The 26,952-nt window shown below is 28.3% G+C and overlaps 1 protein-coding gene across 1 annotated transcript; it reads left to right on the forward strand.

Moving 5' to 3' along the window:
- Positions 1–1,579: 1,579 nt before the first annotated feature.
- LOC136971094 (diphthamide biosynthesis protein 3-like) lies at positions 1,580–22,266 on the forward strand. Its single transcript, XM_067265571.1, has 3 exons — positions 1,580–1,795; positions 12,043–12,117; positions 21,874–22,266. Exons 1-3 carry the CDS (start codon positions 1,688–1,690, stop codon positions 21,937–21,939), a joined length of 249 nt encoding a protein of 82 aa, XP_067121672.1. The 5' UTR covers positions 1,580–1,687; the 3' UTR covers positions 21,940–22,266.
- The last annotated feature ends 4,686 nt before the right edge of the window (positions 22,267–26,952 follow it).

A 26,952-nucleotide genomic window follows, 5' to 3' on the forward strand; every position in this document is an offset into this window, starting at 1 on the left:
AATAATTCTTTTATTTTTGTTATTGGCAGTTTATTATAATCACTAATGAGGCTTCTACCTTAAACAAATTACTGTATTCACATTCTTATGACCTTCATACAACGATTTCGTCCATTATTCATTTTTTCTGTCTACACTCATGTTTCGTCTCTATCGTCCTACCTGACATTAAATAGTAAACTGGTCTTTAAATTAAATGTATGATAATTATTGTTTTTAATTACATCAGATTAAAATTTTTTTTTGAAATATGCTAAAAGTTAGCTTAAAATAATATATTGATAAAGCTCTAATACTCGAAAAACACTGAAATTTTATATTTCACATTAACTTGAGTTTGATAATCCAATATTACGAATTAAAATTTACGAATTAAAGTATTTCAGTTCGCCATACTTGATTTTATTTCCAAAAGCTTCTCCGATAAAATAAATAAACTTACGTGACATTTGAAAAATTATTTTTATTTATCATAGAATATATAAATCAACATTTTGACAATATAATATAAACTTAAAAATTTAATTAGAAAAAAAACCTGTAAACTAACCTACTCATTTAACGACTACCGTGCGAAATAATATGATAAATATTATCGATAAATTTATTTTACTGTGGCAAGTTTTGTTTTCGTTAAACATGAAATGTTTAAGTACAAAGGCTATGGAAGAAGCTTTTATGGAAGGGTCAACACTAACTTAAAAGCGATATTAAATTAAATTTATATATTTATTAAGCTCTGAAACAACCTCTACATTTATTCCCACGTATAGAACGTAAATATATATATAACTTGTTTATGCTATATATATTAATATATACAGTACGTATGTGTTTCTGATTTATATTTTATTTTAAGCTTTGATTTTGAAGCTTTTTTTATTTTTAAAAGAGGAAAAAGTGGGTGATCCATGCCCCCAGTCCTTCGGTTACGTTTACTGTAAAGTAAATTATTATTTGCCTATCGCTATTAAATATATTTAAATAATATATATTACAGAGGAATTATATTAATTTTATTTTTAAACGTGCTGTTTTGTATAAAATTTAATTTATTAGAAAACATAAATTGATAAATTTGATGAATTTAATCAAGTTATATGGCAATAAAATTGATTTTACTTCTACAAAGATAATTCTTGGTAGCAAAACCAAATCACAACAAAAGAGTATTGTTGATGTTTTGACTTTATGGATTTAATTGATTGACTGGATGCAACCATTTTTAATAGTAATATTTCTTACGATTTTAGGACAATTCTGTGATAGTCTCTAAGTCATTTCGAGCAGAAATATCACGCAATTCAATTGTATTTTCCGCATTAATCGTTACGTTCGATATCCCTCGTCTAGAATTAACAATTAAATTCTACATTTAGCACGAAACTATGTAGTTATCAAAAGAAAAGGAATAAAAATATATCGAATCTTTTATTGAATACGAAGTCTAATAAATAATTTTATGAATTTTCGAAAGGAGGGAAAGCAACAGTTTTATTTTGTTACGCAAACAGAACATTTTTTAAATATATTTATTCGCATTTCGTGTGTTGCTAGGCAATTTTACGTCAACAGTAAAGTGTCTATCACTTTCTCCAATAACAATTACTATCGACTTTCCTTTGTATCTATATTAACATATCATCCTACTGACCAAATTTAGTAGAACAACAAATAACTCTCCGAAATGGCCGAATGTAGAGAAGAATTAAATATTGAAGATTTTACATACGACGAAGATTTGGAAATGTATTTTTATCCGTGTTCGTGTGGTGGAAAATACGAAATATTTAAGGTAAGTTTTATTAATTTTACAATATTAAAACGCATTTTATCTTACTACGCCGTAAATCTACATTTGAAAAATATAATTAATCACGATTATGGGCGTATGGAGACATTTTGGTTAAGGCGGGCTGAGGGGGTTAATTTTCTCGGAATTTTATTCAAATAAAAACACAAGTGACAATTTTTAATTTGTTAGCCTTTTTGATTTCTCTCGCTAATTTCTTTCTTTTTGTTTGTTCTCGCTTTTCCCGAATTTTTTTCACTCTTTTTGCCCCGATTTGGAGAGTAATTGTTCCCCTGCTGCCCGCTCATGTACTCGTGATCACGATAAACATTTAAAATATTTATGTTTATTTAATTATTTTAGAAATTAAAAAAGGCTTTAACAGTTTTATCGATGATTTTTTTAAACATTAATCTTCTTATAAAGAATTCGATATTTAATATTAGGCTATATCGTTCATGAATTCTTTTTTTTTCGGGAATATTAAAATGCATTATAATTAATATATCACGTTTCATTTACAGCTGTCAATAACGCGTACAAATGCTCTTATTAAATTCACAATAAATTTTTTAAAAAATTATTAAAAAGTTTCCTATCCCTCATCCGTTCTAGAGCTAGCTTCGCCGTAATTAAGGAAAATAATAATAATAATAATAATCGGACGGACACAGCCTTAAAGTAGTGGTACCTCGCGTTGACAAATCAATGAAAAAATATTACAAGCAAATAAAGTTAATATGAAATCTCGAACGAAATAGTAATTTAAACTTATCTCGTCTACTAGTGCTTTATCAATTAACAGGACTTACTATACTGGATTTATGGATGCAGCAATTAGGTCTTACAGATCAGAAATAATATTGTTTATTTAAATCACCCGAACACATACATTTTAACATTGTGTTTCGGACCCTGTTTGTCCCTCATCAGCAGGCATTTAAAAGACATTAATGTTTACCTTTATTTATAATGATTTATAATGCGCGAATCACTATTGAAAGACAGGAAATAAATCTTTAATATTTTCAGTTTGTTACTATATGATATAATTTTTAAAAAATTAATTGCAAATTTGTGTCTTTATGAGTTTATATAAAGTTAATTATTGTTATATCTAAATTTTTCAGACTAATGCTATTATTTTTGCTTATTCTAATTTGCTTAATCTTATTTATTTAATAGTCTTATTAATTATCCAATTCGATGACCTGGAGAGATCTGATACTTAGTTCGTTTTCATCATTAATGTTATTTTAATAAAATTTATCCTTTATAAAATTATAAATCTAAATACATAAGCATTTAGAATTATCATTACCTTTTATCTTTTTTCTCGGAGTCACGACTGCAGAAAACCAGTTTTATCCATATAATTGCCACGCAAATAATTTTTAAATCCCGGCTGTTATATATAACAGAGGAAAGTATGACGATCGGTGAAAAGATGACCCCCAAAGACTTCCATTTTTGGACTCAGGACATCTTGAAACGTCGAGGAATGCAAAAAAATTCGACAGTTTTTTCTGTATGTATAGATGTCAGTGTGTATGTGTGTGAAGGGCACGATTTTGTTTACCCTGTTTGAAGCTTAATAACTCCTGTGTTTTTTGTCAAAAATTTCTGAAATTTTACAGGGAGGTTTGTCTATTGTGGAGATTGATGCTATTGAATTTTGGTGGTTAAAGGTCGAGGGGCGGGGAGATAATGGAGGTCGTGTGTATCTCTAGTAGAGTCGGAGTTAATGACGATTTTACTCGTTATAACATTTATAATTTTTTATAAATCTCATCCATACCCTCAAAATTAAGCTTTTTGTCATTTTATAATAGTTAAAAATATAAAACAGTTTTAAAATAACTTTTGATAACAGATGGCGCCACTAAATGTCGCCGGAAAAGTTAAGCATCTCGTTTCTCGATTTTCTATCTTGTACTTCATTCATTATAATTTTTATTTATTTATTCATTCTTTGAAACAGAAAGTTTTCTAAAAATTATTTTATACATTGCATGAAAATATAAAAATCCAAAATGGTTCTGCTCCACTCCAATAAAAAAAATAACAAATCTTACAATTCTATTATACAATTGTTTAACATGGTTGTATATCCGTTTTGGCATAATTCTGCCGTAATTTATTTTAAAGAATTAGACTTATTAAATACAATATCTTATATGTTTTGATCATATTTACGAAACGTGATTGATAGAAATTAAATATTTAAAAGTATATATTGGTTGAATTGACGTATCAGCATTATAATTATTATTATAAGCTGTATTAATTTCATTATTGCAAATGCTTGTCTTTCAGTACGAAATATAGAAACAATATTTTCAGTCGTAGAATGCCTAAAGGTATTTGGAACGATGACAAATAATTTTATTCAAAGATAAAACGTATAAGAAACAAGACTTGTTTATTATCTTGAAACAATATTTGAATATTAATTTTATAAGAGCTCATTTTTTTCACAATTTAAAAGTAATAATAATTAATAAAATAATAACTATAATTAAATACTCGCGTAAATTTTATATATTTCAGTGGATTTCTCAATTTTAAACAATTATATTCCTATGTCTTAAATGTTTTTTAAAACATAAATTATATTATATACTTTATAAATTAATACAAAAACTATAATTTTGAATTTTTTAGTTTTTAGTGATGTAAATATTTTTAGTTGAAATCTTAAATATTAATAATATAAAACTTATGTAAGATCGAATTAAAAGTGTACTCGTCGTCTCTCCACGATAATAATCCTCCATTAGAGCCTATGAGCGAGCATACCACTGGTAGTTAATGTATGTTGAAGGTCGCTTCCGAAATCAGGATGCAGTAATGATAATTATCTTATATGGTCATAAGCATTGCTTTTTATGCCGAATTAAGTGCTAGAGAATTTGAAATAATGAGTATTATATTACATAATTTCGAGATTTCTTTTTTGAATTCTTTGTCATAATTTTGAATTTATTATTATTATTATTATTTTTATTATTACTTTATTTAAATCGTTAAATTTAAGAAAAAAGGTTTGTTTTTATTTAATTTAGACTATATAATAAATAAAATTTACAAAATAAATTATAAGTAAGAATCTGTATATTATTTTAATTCAAAATAGGTCAATAAAATTTCACCAACAGCTATATAAAATTACAGAGATTTAGATAATGATTTATAAAACTGTATAATTTATTCCTTTTAACTGTACAAAAAGGATTATAAACAAGTTTTATAACTTGTAAAGAAATAAATATGTTTTCATCTTTATGTTCTTATTTATTTCGTTATTTGATAATTGAAACATTCTCTGAATTTGATATTTCACATTAACATAACCTAATTGCAATTTTTTTAAAAAAATATTGTAATATTTATCAATAAATTAAAATCGGTTAAGATAGAAATACTCACAGCTTGGAATAGGCCAGTCTATTGAAAGTATATATAAAATTTGAAGTGGATAATTAAAAACATTTAAGAAAGTAAGTGTAAATAATAATAATTATTAAATAATAAGATAAAATTACATAGTTTATATTTTAGACGTTGCTAAAACTTATGATAAAAATTAGATCTTTATTCCTTTTAAGTTTATCTTTAAACAGAATTATTTGCTTTGTTTTGAAATACAATAAAACCGCGCTTTGTGGCCTCCTTGAAATTTCCCTTTAAAACTGTATAAGCTTTAATATAAATGAAACTCCATCTTGGTGGCCATTGGCTACCTCACTTCAGTGGTATTTCAGTTAAATGGCCAAAATAGGAGTGTCTTAAAGGTATATTTATTCCTATTTATTTGGACAATAGGATAGGAAAACTCAACTTTTTGTTTAAAGTACTTTAAATAGAATTGAGCTCTGTTGCTAAAGCTTTGGAACAGTTTTGAATTCCCTCCCACAGATGACATTCAAATAAAATAGGCTTAATCTTTATTTATACTAGGCAAATTACATTTATCTCCAGAATTTAGTAAGGAAAAAGACAATTATGTATTTGTTCAATAATTTTATACAAAATCTGATTGTATTTTGTAAAAATATAACTGTAAACGAGCAATTATTTATTATCATATCGTCACAATGCCTAACTACAATTTTAAATCATATTTTTAATTTATTTAATTTAAAATATATTCTCTCCATCTTAAATTGGTAGTGACCTGCCCCTGTACATCATACTTTTCCTTTAACAATAGAGTCGTGTCGGTCTAACACCTTTCAGAGGAAAATTTTGAATTGAAATAACATGACTTCCGGTTTGCATTAGAAGTTTGTATATGGTTAATCGAGGCCTCCTGTCCTAAGGTTTCCATATCTGATCTCGTCTTTCAACTATCTAATTCTGTTCTCGAGATTAAGGAAAGACAGACGGACGGACGACAATAGAAATTTATAGGTCTACAGTTTTTCAAATTGCGGCCCAATCAGCGACAATCAGTCTTTGTCACTGATACTCAACAAAGAAAAATGCTCGATGTAACAGTCAATTTAATTATTAACACTTAATAATATTTTCCTGAATCTTCCTGTTAAAATACAGTAACTGAAAGTGTGAATTACTGTATATTGCAAAGGATACAGTATTATGTGATTTTTTTTAATTCTATGCATTTAATTAATTAATTTTAGTTTTTGTTTACTTTTATAATCTGTATTAAACTTTCAGCAGGATTTAAGATAGTACTCTAATGATAGTTCTGTATGTCAATTTTTTTCATAACTCTACTTAGGTGACCATCACACTTATGGAATCAGAAATTGTACACTCGAAGATGGGTGCCACATAAGTAACGTTTTACTTTACTTAGATAAATACAAGTCAGAATTACCTAAAAATTTATATCTAACCTGCTTATTATAATCTAATATAATTAATTTTTCAATATCAATTAGTTCACGTTAAATAATTAATTAAATAAAAATTTAAATCAGTAGCAAGGGTGTTAATTTTCACATTTTAACGAATTTATTTTGATATTATTTATATCAACTTGAAATAAATAGATTTAAATTTAATCTTATTAGAATTTTAAACGAATTCAAATAAAAATAAACTGATTTTAATTAAAAATATGCATATTAGAATTAATTATCATAAGAGAAAATTGCTCCTTGGATTTCACCATCTTTGGTAAATTTGACTGCATATAGTTGTCTCACAAATAAATTATGATTAGATTATGATAAAAATTTATGAATTTAAAATATTTATTTTAAACAAAATTCAGTTTGTTCTGCTTAGAATTTAAACTGATATCTTTTACTGCAGGGTTCCGGAACCGGGCAAGTTGAGTAGGCCATGGTCCACCCACTTTTTCCCTATTAAAAATCAAAGATTAAAATGAAAATCAGAAACACAATTTATATTTAGCGTAAACAAGTTATATATTTATTTAGGTTTTCCACGTGGGAAAAATTTAGGGGTTATTTCAGAGCTTAATAAATAGATAAATTTAATTTAATATCAGTTTTAAACCAGTGCTGGCTCCCCAAATAAAAGTTCGGTTTCGTAGCCCATGATTTATCTTACTACTGGACTGTAAATCTTCAGTCTCAAAGAAAAGACACAAGTTAAAACATTTCTGACTTTTCATGAATCAGATCAGGAAATTGCTCTTATCTGATTAATGTTAATTTTCTTATTTTGGATCAGGCCCACTCATAACGGACAAATTGAGGCTGAAAATGCAAATCGACAAAAGCTGAAAAACCTGTTAAACATCTATTTGCTATGCAGAACCTAATTTAGCTCATTAATACTCGTATTACATCTATCGAAAACAACTACAAATACTAGCAACATAGTAAACACGCTAAAATATTTAAATTATATATACTATTAGTTTATTAAACAAATAGTGTACTGTATATTAGAAAAAAATAGATTAAACGTAATTTTATTTCTAAAAACTGTATTCAGCCGTTTCTAAAAATATATATAAATTTAATTTTAAGCCATTCTACCTCATCAGTTGTAAAATAATCAAATTAGTTCTAAGACAATACCTAAAAATGGTCATGACCAATTGACATGGTTTTTTTTAAAATTAGAAATAAGTAAAAATTTTAAATTTATATTTATTTAAAATTAATAATTACGTATTTCTCAAGAGTGATTATAATTTCAATCGAATTATTTAAAAAAATAATAATTATCGAAAAAAAAGGTAGACTTATAATTTCTTTTCCGTTTGTTAAATCGTTCCTTAAAAAACGGGTTTGTTAAAATAGTTAAGAATTATTTGAAAATAATTAAGTTATATATTTTTTAGGTAAAAGTCAAGATATAAATAAATCAGATTTCGCCTTTTATGACTTAATTTTCCGGAAAACTATCGTTAAACGAACCATAATAGATAAAACTTTGTAATAAGTTTAATGTCATATAACTAAGATTAAATTTATGGTAATTGAATTTAAATTATATAATATCATATCAAGACAGTTTTTTAATCATAACAAATAATTTATACCAGTAGTAAAAACAGGAATTCTTAAGCAATGTTCTATTGTATTTTTAAACTACTGTATACTATTCAACAACACTCAGACGTAATTTTCCTTTTTTGTCAGCTGTATTGCCTTCTCATATTAGAATCATATAGATAAGGTAAATAATATCAATAACAATAAGGTAAAAACACACTCAAAACCCGTTATTACGTTATCGAAATAGATTTGTTGCCCTTTGAACGAGGATGGGCGTTTAAATGTTAAGGTGAGGAATAATAATAATCTACAGTTCATAGGCTATACAGTAATAAATTTTTAGGATATTTTGAGAAGATTTTTAAAAATGTTGCGTATACGTTTATTCAGCAAATACAAGTTAAAATATAATCATTTCATTATATAAATATTTAAAGTTTTGTGTAAGAAAAATATCAAATGTAATAGAAAAATCGAAAAATTTCTTCAAAAAATGCTTGCTTCATATTAAAGTTAAATAATATTTGATGATCTTTTATTTTTTAAAAAATACATCATAACAACAAATGATTTTCATCTACAGTATTTGTGTAGACCGTGTAAATATTGTCTCAATATGAGAACAAAATATATTTGAAAAAGTTCAATTTTAGAAATTTTGCAAAAGAAGAAATTTAAGTAAGACAGAAATGTTTATAACTTCCATGTTGTATTGGACCACTCTGAAAATTAATACATCTCTTCAAAAGAACATGGCAACTGTTTAATATACAAGCAGATTTATTTATAGCAGGTAATTTATATGAGTAGTTGTAGTTATATGGCTCTTAATTATAAAATACTAAATTAAATTATTTTTACTAGTAATTTCCGTATATACAGTAGTCGTATATAGTCCCGTACAGTACAAAGTGTATAAGACATATTATACTAAAAGTAAAATCGATCGCACAATGCTATCCATATTTCGGCCAATTACACAAACTCTGTATTAAATGAGAAAACTAAATATAATAAAACTGCTGACGTCAAGCTATTTATTAAATATTTTAGTTTGTATGATATGTATAAAATATACTGTATACAGTAGACATGTATTCGAATAATGTTGATAGGAAAAATTTTAATCTCTCATTAATTAAATTATTGAAAACCTTAAGAAGTCATATTTATATAGGCCTATTATTAAATAGGCCTGTATAATAATAATAATAATATAGCCTATATACAGTCAAACCTGTTTTTATGCGGGGGATAGGGACCGCATTTAAAAAAAAACGCATTAAAAAAAATCTCACGAAACTTCACGAATGGCTGTAAATAATAGTTTTCGCAACACAATTAAAAAAATAATTTTTTTATGCGGTCAACAGGGACCGCATAAAAAAAGTCTCACATAGAAAATAACTCAAAACCGTACGAAATAGAATTTATTGACAACAGATGTCAGCACTTGACTGCATCGTCTGGTCTATCGTCTGTTTTACATATTTTTGTCCAGGTGGTGTTTTGTTGACTTAAAAAGTAAATTATTTCATTTTTCGCATATTCATGCAATAATATTACTATAATAAGTGCATTTATGCTATAATAAGTTTATTTAGCTATAATAAGTCAACGTGAGACATGACGAATCGCACGAGACTAGTCGCCAACTATACCGCACAAATTAAAAAATTCGCATTAAAAAAATCGCACAAATAAAAATCGCACATAAAAAGAGCGCATAAAAACAGGTTTGACTGTATATATTAATTATTATTATTAATGTAGGCCTACGTATTACTTTCCGATTGCAAAAGTGACACTTTTCCGATGATAATGTTATTCTGTGATATCAATTATTCTATAACATATATATTAAATATTTTATTACGTTATTTATTTAAAGTAGTCCTAATAAGTTTAATTATATGTTATGTGATGTATGATCAAACTTTCAAATGTAAAATCAAATATAGGCCTATAATAAAATAATACTTAATTTAACTTTCGAAAATATGATTATATGGTGCATTACATAGTCAATGTAATTAATAATATATTATTAATATAGAGTGAAAACTTTATTCTATTTTGAGGGGTTAAAAACAGGAGAAATAAGGGACTGTCCCGGACAGACTGGGAGATATTGTCACTGTATTAATATAATACAGTAGAGCGTCGATAAGTGGAACCAATTGGGGACTGGGGTCCTTCCAGTTAATGATTTGTTCCAGTTTCCGACTTTGTACGAAAAAATACATTAACCTGTCCGATGTTCAAATTTTTCTCCGTTGCGTATCGCTTCCTGTTGAATTTTTCTCCGTTGCGTGTCGCTTCGTGTTGAATTTTCGTCGATTTTAAGCCTAACGAAAATTTTTATAATAATCATCGAGGCTATCGTATCGTTAAAAATTATTTCTGCATTTTGTACAAACAAAATAAATATATTAAAGAATATAAAAAACACGAAAATTATACTTTAGAAGTAAATTTAGTATCAAAAACATTCGATTCAGCACGACACAGTCCGACTGAAAATCGTTCCACTTTCCGGCCATTCCACTTACCGACGTTCCACTTATCGACGCTCTACTGTATTTATGTTATTTTGTTTGTGAATTGTAATGATTCTGATAATTTTTTGTATTTTAAGTATATTTATTAAATGAAAGTCTTTAATCTAAATAACAAGTAATGAATGTAGCATATCTATTCAGAGATTATTTTATATTTGAAAAAATTTAGTCACAAAATAGCTTAATACTTACTTTAATAAGCACGATAGGTTTTTATTATATGTTGGTTTAATCCATCATCTGATTTAGATAAGCTCCATATTATTTTCTACATTATGCGTTTGTCTTTTGTAACTACATTAACGCATTGTTTATTTGTAAAGTACTTTTATCGATAAAAATTAACATCTCAAAATGTATGATTGCAATGTATGATTGTAGCGTTCTGATAGACAGGCTAATTGTTCTGGAGACTTGTATATTCATGATATTGCTCTATCACGATTACGCGAAACTGTAACAATTTTACACAAGACGCATGCTTATTTTTAAAAAGTAAAGCTGTTTTAGAACAGTTTTACTTTTTTAAAATAAACATGTGTTTTATTCAAAATTATTACGTCAACCAAACAACACACAAACATAAGCGCGCGCGCGCGCGCACACACACACAAACAAACAAACAAACACATCTATTCATACAATTCTTAATTGTTTTAACACTTTGTTAAAATCCTTAATAATTGTTAAAATCCTTTTAATTTCGGAGTTAATAAAATTAGAATTTCCACTAATTGTAGTTTCGCTTTATTTATATTAATCGATCATTGTTACCATTACAAATTAGTTTCAATGTAATTACAATAAGCAGATTCTACTGTATTATGTATATATTTCCACATATATACAGTATACTCGTACATTACTATATATTTTACTTTATTCTTTTATTCTACTATTTGACTTCATGATTTATATTTTTTACCGATATCAAGTTTAAAAAATGAAAGTAAGAATATAGTCTTTATGAGTTAATTGCAATTAAATATGCATATTACTAATATATATTAAATTTATAGCGATAAATTATAAACTACATACTGTATTAATAATATACAGTATATTATAAATATTATATAATATTATATTAAATAGATCTAGAGTTTCCCGAAATGATAGTTCAATAATAATTAAAATTTTTGTTTTCAATATTATTCTCTTTATAATAAATCAGTATTATTACTAACTTTACAAATTGGCATTTTAATATTTTTATAATATTTAAAATTATATATTTTTAAAGGGAGATATAAGAAACGGAGACGATATAGCAACTTGCTCTGACTGTTCGACAAAAATCAAAATTATTTATAATCCGGTAAATATATAGCTTTAATTTCTTAAAAATATTTTTTATATTAAATGAGTTTTTTTATTTCTTACATTAATAATAGAAATTGCATTATAATAAAGCACACAACTTTTTATATATTTATTATTGTTAGTTTTGGATTTATATATAACATTATAAAGATAAAACATTTTATATTTAAGCACATAACAAATTTTCAGTCTTTACGTATTAACTTATGTTTTCTTAAATTTTGAATCTTTTTATATGAGCTTGTATATACTGTGTTTTTGTATATACAAAGGGTAGACGGAAACATTGCACCAGACTAATACAACTGCACGAGAGGCAATTAGGAGTGGGCTATTCGATAGTGTAGTCGCCATGCATTTTCGATCTTCCTTCTCATGGGACCAAATCCTATCTCCTTTCCTATTAAAGATAGCTGCGTAATTTAAATTACAAAAAGTTACAGATTGTCTCAAGACCAATACAAAACGCTTTTTTTCCTGGTTAAAATTACTCAAAGGGGAAGCGGCTGACACAGCAGATAATAATAAGTGATGAAATCATTTAGCATGGTCTCGAGGACGTGAGCCCATACAGATAAACCTCAAACAAATTTTCCGGTTCAATATTTTTTGTCTACACTCTGTGTAAAATACAAGTAGTGATAGAGTTTGATCAAGATTAAAAATATTATCTTTTTAAACTATATTTTGTGTAGATTAATTAAGACAAAATTGTTCTTACAAGAATTAAAATTGGTTCGGAAAATAACTTGATTTAATTGATCGTTTCCGCTACCAGTTTCTGTGGATTTTTTAAGCCTAAAATTTTAGCTTTTTTCAGTAACTTACATCACACAAGGAACTCTTATTGATATAGACTTTATTATTGGATGTGGATATGCATATCCACATCCAATAATAAATTCTTTATCAATAAAGAAAATTTTAAAAATACTGAAGAAAGCCAAAATTTCAGGCTTAAAAAAAAAATTAACATAATATAAAATTCATTATGCACAATTTTAACTTTTTCTCTTTAGTATACTTTTGGTTGTATTATTATATATTAGGCTATATACTTATATATAATGTATTTTTAATGATGAGCATTTTTAATATCGTCACAATGCCAGGCTGCAACTTTTAATCATATTTGTATTTATTTAACTTAACATATGCTCTCCACTTCAAATTAGTAGTGTACTATACATCATACTTTTTTTTAACAATAGAGTTGTGCCGGTCATCTATCTAACGTCTTTCAGGGGAAAATTTTTGAATTGAAATAACGTGACTTCCGATTTGCACCAGAAATTCGTATATAGTTAACCGGGGCCTCCTGCCCTTTGATTTCCATGTTTGGTCTCGTCTTTAATCTGACTAACTCTGTTGTCGAGATTAAGGACAGACGAACGGACGACAGGCGAAATTTATAGGTCTACAATTGTTTTCAAATTGCTGTCCAAAAACGTATTTGCCACATCTTAATTTTAAAAACCAATGTCATCGACAGAGAAGATAAAAACGTCAGCTCTAACAGGTCTGTGCAATTAAAAATCTCTTTTATGCGTATTTTCGGACTGCAATTTGAAAAAAATTGTAGACCTATAAATTCCCACTGTCGTCCATCTGTCCGCCGGTTTATCTGTCTTTCCTTAATCTCGAGAATGGTGCTGGATAAATAAAATTTAAGACCAGATATGAAAAGCTTATGGACGTGAGGCCCCAATTAACTATATATGAACTTCCGATGAAAAGCGGAAGTTACGTTATTTCAATTCAAAATATTTTCTCTGAAAGGAGTTAGATAGATGACCGGCACGACTCCATTGTTAACGGAAAAGTATGATGTACAGGGAAAGGGCAATACACTATTAATTTGGGATGGAGAGCATACATTTTAAATGAAATAAATTAAAAATATGATTGTCAAAGTGCCGGGCTGCAATTTTGCTCGTTCGTTGTTATGAAATTACTTTGTCAACAAAAAAGATATGTTTCTCTAGTCCGAAAAACTTATCTAATATATTACGCTCTTGACGTAAATACTTTATGCCGATAGCAGAAGAATTCTGCTTCTGCCGAAACACTAGTGTTTGTAAGAAAGGCGTTAATGTGTGGATATATAAAATATTAAAGACTACTGTATACCGGAAATGATTGAGGCATAAGCTTCCCATTCTGAAATATCTAAATTCAGTTAAGATTTGCATCGTCAAAAAGTTTTATATATGATTTGAACATAATGACAGGTTCCATATCTCCTCACTTGACCATCCTTATTATGGAGCTAGACGAACTCATAATGCACTTAAAGAAACCCTTATTTCTCATTGGAAGAAAATAATTAAGTTTAAAAATTTTGTAAATTTATATGTAAAATTAAATGCATGAACAGTTAAGTGCATTAATAAAAAGCGCTTTTAAAGATATTATTTTTGTTAGTAAAACCCTATAAATTAATGCCAAATTAAAACGGGCCTCTAAGTTTTATCCAGGCCTGAGAAAAAATTCCCATCTTTTCAGGCGATCTATTAATGGAGAGCGCCTCCCGTGAGGACTTTCGACTTAAAATAGGCTCTTATTTGGGTGTTACTTGTTAGACACATAACGAGAACCCGGAAAACTCCATATGGCCAGCTCCTTGGTAAGGCGCGAACCCGGGACCAACTACCATTGTTCAGTGGTTTTATCCACCGATCACTGACTAACTAATAAAATATTAACTTTGTACAATAGTTTAAATTTATAATAATCTTAATTCAGATATTTTAATTTTTAGTGTTAGTGTAGTCTAGTGTAGTGTAAGTGTAATTGGAACTAAATGAATTTTTCATGTATCGTACTTTGCTTTAAGTTGATATTTATTTTTATTATTCTATTAGTTTAATAAACAAACAATAAATAACAAAAATTCCTTTAAAATGAAAATAGAAAATATCGCATGCACATGCTTACGTTATCTGTTTTCTGAACCAAACTCCTTTGCAAAAACTGCAATTTGCTTCGAGGAATAATCTTCGGATTGCTCGCCATTAACTAGGAAAAGCCTAAAACCAAAAATTACTTTGTGCTGAGAAAAAATTTCCTTAAGAACCGCAAGTGTTGTTTCGTGATTTTAATTTTGCGGACAGTGTTAAATGTTGAATAAATATTATTGCGTTCAAGTTCGTAAGCCGTCTCATTTAAAAGCAGATAATAGTACACCAGTGTTTCTCAAGCTTAATGTTTTTCTGTGGCTCCCATCATAATAGCTCGAGAAAAAATTAAGAAGTAAACATATTTAAAAACTCCGTCGTTTTTTTAAATATTACAAAATGAGTTCTAAATCAAAATAATTATAGCATATTTCTTATAAACTACATACATACTGTACGTACTTATACATTCATTTTTAAGTGTGACACTTTTTCCTTTAATTCCTTTTTTTTTTTTTTTTTTTTTTTTTTTTTTTTTTAATGTCTGGTTGCAATGTTGTCGGCGACAAACGAAGATCGCCTCTATTCACAACATCAAGACGATTACAAGCTTTTAGGAACAAATGAATAATCCAACTAAATCCAGATGCGACAAGATAAATCGTGGGAAATCGATAAAATATAAATTGGCCTTACATATTCAGAAATTTTTTTAAATTTTGTTTATGTCTAAGTTATTATGAGTTTACGATTGAAAATGCTAAACTTTAATATCTCGACACAAGGAAAAATGGACTCGCATCACTTTCATAATAAAGTGTCTATATGTGCGATTTTGCATTGCAAGCGATATTGTTAATGTTATTGTATATTGTTATTGTTAATGTTAAATCATGTAACTTTCAACCTTCAAATTCAAAACGTATGGTACTTACGGTATTACTACGAGTATATATCAGTGTTTTCCAATCTGTGGGGCGCGAGACTATTTCAAGAGGGTGCGAAACGGTTTTTGCCTAATTCACAACCCTCGTCCGAACGACTCGGGTAAAAATCCATCCACACTTTTGCCGAAACGTCTCGACAAGAATCGAGCTCCGGCGATTAATTATTTAATAAGGTATATTAAATAAATTATAAGGACAGTATTTATGAAAGTAGACTGTTACGAAAATTAAAAGAGAAAACAATTTTTTTCTGAAAAAGAGGCGGCGGAAGTAGAGAAAGTTTGGAAACCACTGCTATATATAATTGTTCTTTTTAAAATAATTTAGCTGCACACACGTTTTTACGCCAATTTCAAGAGCGAACAATTGGTGGCGCTAAAGTGAAGTTTCACTGTATATGAACTTTACATATCTATACGCAATAAGCCTATATTTTAATTAAAAAAAAAAATGACACATGCAAAATTCTACATGATATTTCATTTACAAGAAACAAACGTATGTATATTGTCTGATAATAAATGAAACATTTTCGGTTCAAAATTTCCTATGAAATTTACTTTTGTATTTTATTTAAATATATTTTAATAATTTATATATACATACATTTCTCTAATACCGAAAACCTCGATTTAACGGACAAAATTTCCAGTCTCGTGTCACATATGTAATAAGATCCTATTAATTTTAAAATGTTTTTTACACGTAATTAAATTAACAGGTTATTTTTTTCAAATCCAGAAGTCTCGCTCATAACTTTATGCCACAACGTGAGTCTTTCGATATATCATCAGCCAAAGACGAATAAATAAGAAATTATATTTGTTTTTGCCAAGTTTAATTTTTTTAAGAACATTAATTGTGTTTAACTAAACAAATGAACAAAGTATATTTTCCAAAAAGGTTTGTTTATTAATTTTGATGTCGATCCCACATTTGTTTATTGCAATCTCAGAACTACGATGCGTATGTAAGCAATAATACATATAAAAAACTTTTCTATGAAATTAAACTTCTCATATATATTTAATTTTAATTACAAAAATGTATCTACGTAACTAAAAACAGAATAAACTAACTAATTTGTCAATTTCTTAACACACGAATTCAGAAAATCTTTATTATATAACAGAACCTTTCGCCCGAATTACTTCGTTAAATCGAGGTTTTGCTGTAATTTACTTATTGAAGTTTAATCGTTTTCATATAATTTTAATATTTTATTCTGACTGTGGCTCTCCTAGAGTTTACATGGCTCCCAAAGTTGATGGCTTGTGGCTTCTTTCAAATTTCTGTGGTCCCAAATGTGCCACATGGCTCTTGGTTGAGAAACGCTGTCGTACACTAATACGACATCGTCGTTCCGGAGATGGAGATTCTTTACTACAACGTTCAAAACTAACTGAAGATATTCATTTTTAATAGATATTTTTGTTAAATGAACTTATATATATATATCATAGGCATATCATGTACTAATTTAAGTCTCAGAACATTTCGGGATATTTCAATCTACGCCATTGCTTTCCAGATTAATCAAATGTTCAAGCAAGGTAAACGCTAATACGCAATTCTAATTAAATCAAAAACTACACGTATTACAAAATATTTTTCCTAAAAAATCAAAGCTCGATAATATCCAAAATCCAATAATTTTTTAAATAACAGCTTTGTGGATGATTAGTCTCATATTATATTAAGGACTGGTTTCATATGCATTTAAAATCGCAATAGGCGCATACATATTCACAAAAAATGCCTTATATATATGTTAAAAAGGCCCGAAATATGCATTAAAGCATGTTAAAAGAGTCAGTAATCTATACTAAAATTTGTACGTGCTTCTGTCTACTTAGCTTACTAACGTCTGTTACAGCACACTTTTTAGGTGAGCAACAATAAATGACAAGAAATTTGAAAATTATGACGTCATAAAACACGTATTGGAATAATGTTTCATGTAGGAGTTGAAAAATTAAGTCATGTACGAATGAAATTACGCGTTGAATAATATTTTATAACTTTCTATGCTATCTAATCGATCACTATTGAATTTATTTCTGTATATACAATTGTTTACAGGATATTGAGGATAACTGGGTTAATTAAATGTCGTGCATCCAACTCCTAAACATACTTTCTTAGCAATTCAGCATTCGTTTCTGCTGTCTTACCCCTATTGTTGGTTGAACGAACTCGATATAATGGAATCTTTTCTTCAATACTACATAAGCAGAAATTTGACTATATTACTCACAAAAATTATCTTTCTTATATTTAATTAAACGTTATACTTAAACAATTTTTCGAAAAATTTAAATTTAACTTTATTAAAGTAATAAGTATTAAACATTTATTACTTTTAATAATTTTAATCTAATTATTTCAAAAGATTGAGAATTTGAAAAAAATGAGAGATTTTCATGGCAACGCAAAACGCATTCGTTTGTGGGTTTTTAAAATAATACAATTAGACGGTTCGAATTTAGATATTTGATTTTTGAGCTCATTTATTATTGGATTGCATAGTGATATTTCTAAAGTAAGCTGTACATGCTCAAGAAAGATTCACTGTACAGACAGCTGAAACAGACTGTAGGTCGTTCGAAAAAATAGCACTTGCCATCTTGCGAACAAGCTATAAAGTTTATAAAGCACTTATTTAGTCCCGAAAATGATCAAATCTGCCGAATATGCCGTAAAAATCATAAACTCGTGTTTTGTTTGCGTTTTTAAAAATGCATTTAAAATATGCATTATGTGACGACCTTAATTTGATGGACTTGGACACAAATCATGTTTTTACATCGAAGTTTCGGACGTCATAGGACTTAAGAAAAACAAAACATGCACGTGAATTATAAATCCGGCCCTTAATAATAATAATTTGTTGATATAAAAAAAATTACAAAATATTACAAAAGAATGCAATTAGAATAACTGCTTTTAAAAGTTAACAGTAGAATAATATTAGATTATGTAATAAATTCATTGGTATTATCGAATAAGTTCGTGTTGAAAAAAAACAATTTATTTTCTGATTTAAGGGCTGATTGATTTTGTATACAAATAACATTTCAATCTCCTGCAATTAGATCTGTTTATATAAATCAACTCAATTATAAACAACAACTTAAGATAACGCTCATAAGAATACGCACCCTCTCAAAATCCAAATGAACTTACTACACAAAGAATATTTTTCACGTGCTCTCGAAGTAAAATCATATTAAATATACAATAAATTAGTCGATGGCATTGTTAGTAGGTCTACATCAAATCAGTAAACACTATTATAACATCGAGACGTAATTTAAATATATATTTCAAATTACTGTATTTGAATAGTATAAATTAAAATTCAAATATAATGGATCCTTTCTTTGTGTTTGGTTCAGCATACGACGTAATCCTTTACGATGTCTTCTTTGCAATAAAATAAAGGTTACTGTACGATAAATATATTACGATGGACTTACGACTACTGCCAACAGAACCACGTGGAAGAGTATGGGTGGTAAATATTGGTGATGGAAAATGTAAGCATTTTAGATAACCTAAATTTATTATTCTAAACAGTTTTTATCAAAATGGCAAATAAGAATGATTCCATCAGAATTTTAATCCTTTTCTTTTTACATTTTTTGCCATGTTTTAATATGTACGAGTATTTAATATTCAATGTAAAACTAATGTTTTCATTATATAATTTTTGGCAAATACTTCTACTTCCAGGATCTTGGAACGAATTATTGAAAAAAATATAACAGAAAGAACGTGTTATTAAATTAGCATTATGATATTTTAATATTGTATTTAATATCGTGAAACGAAATCCACTTTACTAGTTCTCTTGGAAAGTTATATTACAACTATATAATACAAGTTATCGTTTCTGTGAATGGCTAAAATCTGAATTTTATTTCATAAATATATTTTTACTTATTTTTTAAAGATATTCACGAGTTCAAAAATCATATAGAAAGTCTTGTAGCGCAACTTCATGCATTAAAACTATTTTAAAAATTATTCTTAAACGTTTTAGAATCATTCATGTTTTTATTTTGCTTTAGAGAGAATTGCATATTCAATAAATTACATTTTATTGTCCTACTGTCATTTTAAAAATATGCTAATAATGATAATTTGCTTTCTTTGTGCTATACAGTCACTATATAATGACGTTTCAAAAGATATACGACAGACTACGCTAATTGAAATCACTTTGGGACTCATCTATATTGATGATAATGTTATTAGTCGATTATTGTTAAGAGGTATTAATTGATAATTTTGGCATCAGCAAATACATTTATAATATTTTCTAAATTTAGTGCTGTTTCTCCTTTAATGTGTATATTACACGAGTTTTCTAACGAATCTCGGGTGTTAAAGAAATCACAAAATGTTTTTTCAAAATTCTTTGACAGGTGAACAGTCAATGGTGCTCACTTTGCTCTGAACAATTACTCTTGAATTATGATCATCCTGTACGTAACTAAAATAAGCTGATCTGTAAAATCAGTACTGTAATTTCGGAGAAAACTTGCTTGTTGAATTCATTTATTTTCAGGTAAAAGGGTAAAGTTTTCGAACATAGAGTAGAAAATGTTATTAACCATTCCGTTTTATCCTTTGAAACGATTGTGAATTTTATTTATAATTTGATTAATTAAAATATTCACTTGAAATAGTCTGTAATTGTTTCATCTTCAGAAAGTTCGCATTTAACTTTTCTTGTTCTATTTCCTTCAAAAGATAAATAAATTTGCCATTTCTTTACGTTTAATGAACACTGGCTGAGTGGATAAAATCACTGAACACTGATTGATCGAGAGTTGTCACATGACCAACGGACTGGCCGCATGCAGTTTTCCGTGTTTTCTTCATCTGTCTAACACATAAATAGGACTCAGTTTCCCACAGAGAGCTCTCACCTTAGCAGATAAGGTTAGGCTAACTCAAGTCAGGTTTTTTAAGTAATCCATTGACTATTTAAAGCATTGTAATGAATACTGGCATGAATACTAATATAATGAATACTGACTATTGGCAAAGGAAGAAATATCAGCCAGAGTCAAATTAAAATTAAATTTTCCAGTTCAAGCTTCTGCAGGTAGTATCAGGAAAGAATTTGTAGCGCTCACATATAACAGAAATCACAATGAACGCACATGGCGTAATCTCGATTACGCCATTACCGAGCATAATATTGAAAATAACATAACATAAGAAGTCTGTTATGCATATATATCAATTTATTCGTTAATAAATGTAGTTTCATAAGAAATGATAAAAACAAAAATCAATTAAGTTCACTTATCCGGCTTTTTCGGATAAGCAAAAATTACATCGTATTAAGATGATTACTCAAAAATGAACATTCTGACAGCACGTGGAAGAGCAATTACAAACGTGCAGTAATGGCTTCAGCAGCACATGTTTGCAATTGTAACTATTATTGTTGCCAGATTTCTGACGCACATAACAAACTATTCTCCTCTACTATAAGAAAATTCTACTGTATTAAAATTAATTTGTATTAGATTTTATACGTTTTCTGTGATTTTCGTCCGATACGGACTTACGAATTCGCCTTCACTATTATATCAATAGAATGATATGCAATTATTTTGTAGAATCGTGATTTAAAGTATGTTCCGATTTATTGAATATATTTATAAACTTTTTCAAATTAAACAACTTGATCTTTTATATAATATTTTAAAAGTTATTTTTATCGTATGTAAAGTAGTAATAATTGACAATTCATAATTAAATTTTTACCGATCTATGTTTTTTTATAAGTTTCTAATTTACATAATGACAGTTTGTAATTTTAATATAGACCATTCTATGTGTTAGTTTAAAAATCATTAATATATTTTTTATATAATTTTTTTATAGGACGATTTTCAACATGACAGTGACACTATGCCCGGAGAATCTCCCGGTTACGTGATGGGCAAATAAAAGAAGAAATAGTATTTTTCATTCTTGCTTCAAAAATACACACTCGCAGAAAGAAAATATAAGAATAAAATATATTCTTATTTTCTGTGCCAAAAACGAAACTATATTTAAAATTTGTCACAAATGATCTTCGTAAATTTTTAAAATTCAAACTTTATAAAGCTTAATAAACTTCTCAAATAATTAAAACTTTTATAGATTTAATGTAATCTATAAAAGTTTCTGATCATTAAATAGAATTACAGGCCTATTTCTAAATTTATTACACACAAATACTATCAAGCAGAGATAATTTTAACTGCTATTCCAGGAAATAAAAGAAATTTTCCTACATAAAAATTTATATTTCCGAAAACAAAATTGGCGTTTTTTTAAATATTCTTCAGTTTTTATATTTGTTAATATAATCATTGATATATTTCATAAATGATTAATATCATTTTGAAAGTATTTTTCTTCGATATTTTTTTAATTTAAAAGATAACCTACATAAATTTTCTAAATTATTATTAAAAGTTTTATTCTACAAGTGTATAATTACATATTATTTTTAACATATGCCATTCACATTCTAGCTATAAATGCTTTGATATACACAGTGTATGTGAAGACTATAGACGAAATTATAACTGTTAATATAATTAGGCTACTTTCATCAGATTTGAAAGACAAAATTTATTGCAAAATGTTAGTTTGATCTGAAAATCTTCAAATTTAAATAATATTTTCCATTATAATATTCTGGACATTTTTGGTTTTGCATTGAAAAACTTAGAATCGTAAATACAAATTTCTGAATTTAGATTTATTCGATGCACATTTACAAAAATTCGACTTATAGTAATACAGATATTTAAATAAATATAAAAAAATAGTTTAATTTTAAGGTTATAAAATAAACTTTGCATTCCGTCAAGAGCGTAAAAGAATTTAATATTTTCAACTAAAAAATTATTCTTTTTTAAATAATTATATATTTAAGATTTTAATTTATTTATGTAGCTATAAATGCTACGTAATATATTATATTAACTTTTAACGATTAATATTTTATTCTTAACTATTACTCACCCATTTAAAAACAAATTAATTAATTTTACTTAATTTAGATCATATTTTAAATTCCAGTAATTTAATTGGAAATAATTTTATTTTAATCAGTTTTTTAAATATAGATTCGTTTATGGCTTAATAAATAGGCCTTTAATGTTTATATGCATTTTTTTTTAAATTTAAATAATTAATATCTCTTATAATTGGTTATTGACAAATCAAATTAACAATCCGTTATAAAATCAAAATATATTCACAATTTTTATTTATATATTTAAAGAGCTATTTTAATTCTCATTCTTAGTCTTAAGAATTTCTCATGTTATATTTTGAGTTCTTCTAATTATAAGTATTAAAATAAAAAGTCATGAAAATGAGATATTTGCACGCTGTAATAAAAATTATTAAATTATATTACGCTATAAAATAAAACTTTTAAAATTTAAAAATAGAATAATAATAAACATTCTACTTAAAGTTTTCAATGTATGTATGGTTGATTTATCATAATTAATTTATGTATATGTCGCAGGTATGTGTTCAGTTTAAGATTTTATTTTTTTCTCCTTTTTCGACAAAAAACAAATACGATAGAAATTGGCTTCCGTTGGTAACAAAGTTTAAAATTTGAAATTAAAAATATACCGTAATATTGATAATTTTTTAATACCCCATTTTAAAACATCTTCGTCAAGGGCCCTACGCTTGTATATCCGTTTCATCTGCCTAGTTACGGCACTGTATATATACAAATTAAACTTGACATTTCCCAGCTGGCTACAGCAAAAACTATTTTCATCAGAAAGTCACGAAAGTTTGGGAATACCTTAATGAGAGGATGGGAGTTTCAAAACTTACCACTAGAGGGCGCTTTTTAAGCTGAAATAGCGGCCTGCCTGGGGCTATCTCAACGACTTGGTCTACTGTGATCCCATAACATCGCTGTCAGACCTTAAGGACAGCAGCACGCCATGTGCATAACGTTCCAAGGCACACACTGCATGTAACCGTTGAACTTGCTGTTTTACGCTTTCAGATAATAGAAGACAATAGCCAAAGTCCTAGGATCTTGGACAATGCAGCAATAATAGAAAGGTTGCGGCCATCGTTTTCGGCCCAAAACGTCAACGTCGGACGTTCGAGCGCCGCCATCTGGCAATTCTAAAAGGTTGATAATGGCGTTAGCTACGTCTAGCATGGCGAGTAGAAGATCGGTTTAAACTTCATTTTATTAAAATAATGATTACAATGTTATTCATAAATGCTTAAATAAAGAAACAATCCATTTTAATCCAGAAATTATTTAATTATTCAAATTTTTTGCAAGGATGTGAAGTGCCTATAGAATTTACATAATTGTTTTCATAATAGCTTATAATTCTGTAGGAGTAGGTTTGTTCTTCCACGGTATCTTCTACCATAAACAGAGTAATAGGTTTGTAAATTTTCTAAAAATAATTTCCCGAGCTGCATTCGGATTTACATAAGCCACTACTTCCCTCGACAAAAGTCTGAGGTAGTCCTATCGTACGGTAGGAGACACCACGCTAATTAAAAATAATTATTTAATGTTATGAAACATGCTAAAAATACTTTAAAATAGTTTAATTTGTTTATTTACCTTCGCTGGTAACATTCGTTGTTGTTAAACGTTTCCACCATTTTTCAATAATATCCCATAAGTCAGTGCGCGATGTTCACGTCGCGTACTGACTCATGGGATATTGTTGTGAACCTGCGTCGCAACGTGTTTTACTTGGAGTTCAAACGTCAAACGTGTACTTCCGCTTACCGTACAAGTTTAACGTTTGAACTTCGGCCGCAACCTCTCTAATGTTTTGTTCAATTAGATAACTTGTGTACCTCATTGTTATGTTCTGTATAACGCTATAATACGCCCTCAGTGGTGGTTTTTTTGAACTATATTGTTCTCGAAAAAGTATCTCGATTTACTAACAAGTGAAGATATCTCTCGCAACAATTTAGCAGTGTGAAATTTTAGATGTTAAGAAAATACAAGGGAAGTAGCACTTCCATGGACGGCACGCCACTGATAAAACTATGTCAATGTATACAGTGGAGAATCGACTTTGAAATTAACGAAACTTAAGCTTCGGGGCTCTAATCTCGGACGGGCTCTGAAACAACTTTTTCTAATTAGTGAATTTTTCAAGAAAATCGATGGAGTTTTTAAAAGTATTTGTTATTAGAGTAAGGCTATTTTAACACCAGTGGTTTTGAATGTGAGATAATTCAGAATAGCAATGTTTAATCGGATGTAGTGGTTAAGACCCGAAAGCGACCTTGAGAGTGTGAAGGCTATCTACTTTGGACCGAATTGTCTGGCATTATTTTTGGTGAAGCGCTGAATTAACTCGTAAGAGGTGTATTCTTTGTTTTTGAATCTAGTTAATACTGGTGGAGATTTAATTAATATTTTAAAATATTAATTAGCAACTTAAATCTTCATAATACGCTACCTGGTAATCATAATTAATTCTACCCTATTCGTCCTAGAGTACCTAGATATCAGAGTAGCGACACACGAGTCATCGCCGCCATGTTCTGTCGACTGTCATCACGTGGTCTATAGGTTTATATTAAGAAATGACGATTTTTTTTAGTTTAATAAAGCATTTTATTCGTAAAAGTGCTTTATTAAACTAAAAAAATCGTCATTTCTTAATATAAACCCATAGACCACGTGATGACAGTCGACAGAACATGGCGGCGATGACTCGTGTGTCGCTACTCTGATATCTAGGTGCTCTAATTCGTTCTATTCGGAGGACTAACTCCAACCAATAGGCCGATTGACAACAAAATTGCGTACACGCTATTCAATGAACGTGAAAAGGATTTTGCAAGCAAAAATTTGTTCCAAATTGTCTACTACAGGATAAATGGCGCCATTGCCTGTTCATGTGGTCAGTCTTCAACGGTTTTTGCAGAGATAGGCTTTCGACCCCTGCCAAGTAAAACTCATAAGGATCCAGTTGTCTCAAATCGCATTATCATTTTCCTGACAGCCTGTGGACACATTGGTCCGCGATATACCATATTTACTCGCATATAAGACGAAGTTTTTATTTATTTTTCATTGCTTCAAAAACCTAAAAACAAGCGAAAATTCTTTGCGTTTTTGCAATAATTTTTATAAATCGTGCGTTCGCACTTTTTACCGGATGTTCATCCTTTGGTGTTTAAAAACAGAAGTATTTTATCTGTGTTTCATTCTTGTGTATTGTCAGGAGTAAAGATAACAAAGCTTTTGAATTGAATTCAAATTTGAAATTCCAAAATCACAAGGGAGCCCGATATAAATTTTAATCCATTCCCACGTGAAAATCGGAAATCAGAATTCGGAGAAACTCGTAAGTGTAATCCACGGAGAGTGGATTCGACTGTTAAGAATTGGCGAAGAAGGTTCCCGATTATCCAGCTTTACGTGAACAAAATATATCGTCGATTATACAAGATTTTTCCTTAAAGTTTAAAATGCCAGTAATTTTTGCGGAGCAATGTGTGCATTTGACATTTTATTTGTGATTAAACGAAATAAAATTAAATTGTATTAATAAATCTAATTTTCTTTATTTTGATCTTTAAAGTCACACTTCGTCCTATATGCGAGATCGTCTTATAAGCGAGTAAATACGGTAAGTTCTTACGACAGTGATATTCGCGAACAGCACACGCAACATTACACTGATTTTCGTAAGACATTTACAATGTATGCTCCAGTAAAGCGATGGCCATCGTAGCTGTAACTGATAACAATAGCTTTCACTTATCAGCATTATACCGTCTCGGCAACATTTCATGTGACTACCAGATCACATTTCTTTGCTTGCAGCGCCATTTACCCTGTAGCGGACAATTCTGAAACTAAAGTTTTTCTTTGCAAAATCTTTTTCCGCACCCTTTGAAGTGTCAATCGACTTATTTGAGCTAGTGTCT

This window comes from Centruroides vittatus, unplaced genomic scaffold (assembly GCF_030686945.1).
Source record: "Centruroides vittatus isolate TY-2023 unplaced genomic scaffold, ASM3068694v2 contig_2311, whole genome shotgun sequence".
Classification (NCBI taxonomy): domain Eukaryota; kingdom Metazoa; phylum Arthropoda; class Arachnida; order Scorpiones; family Buthidae; genus Centruroides; species Centruroides vittatus.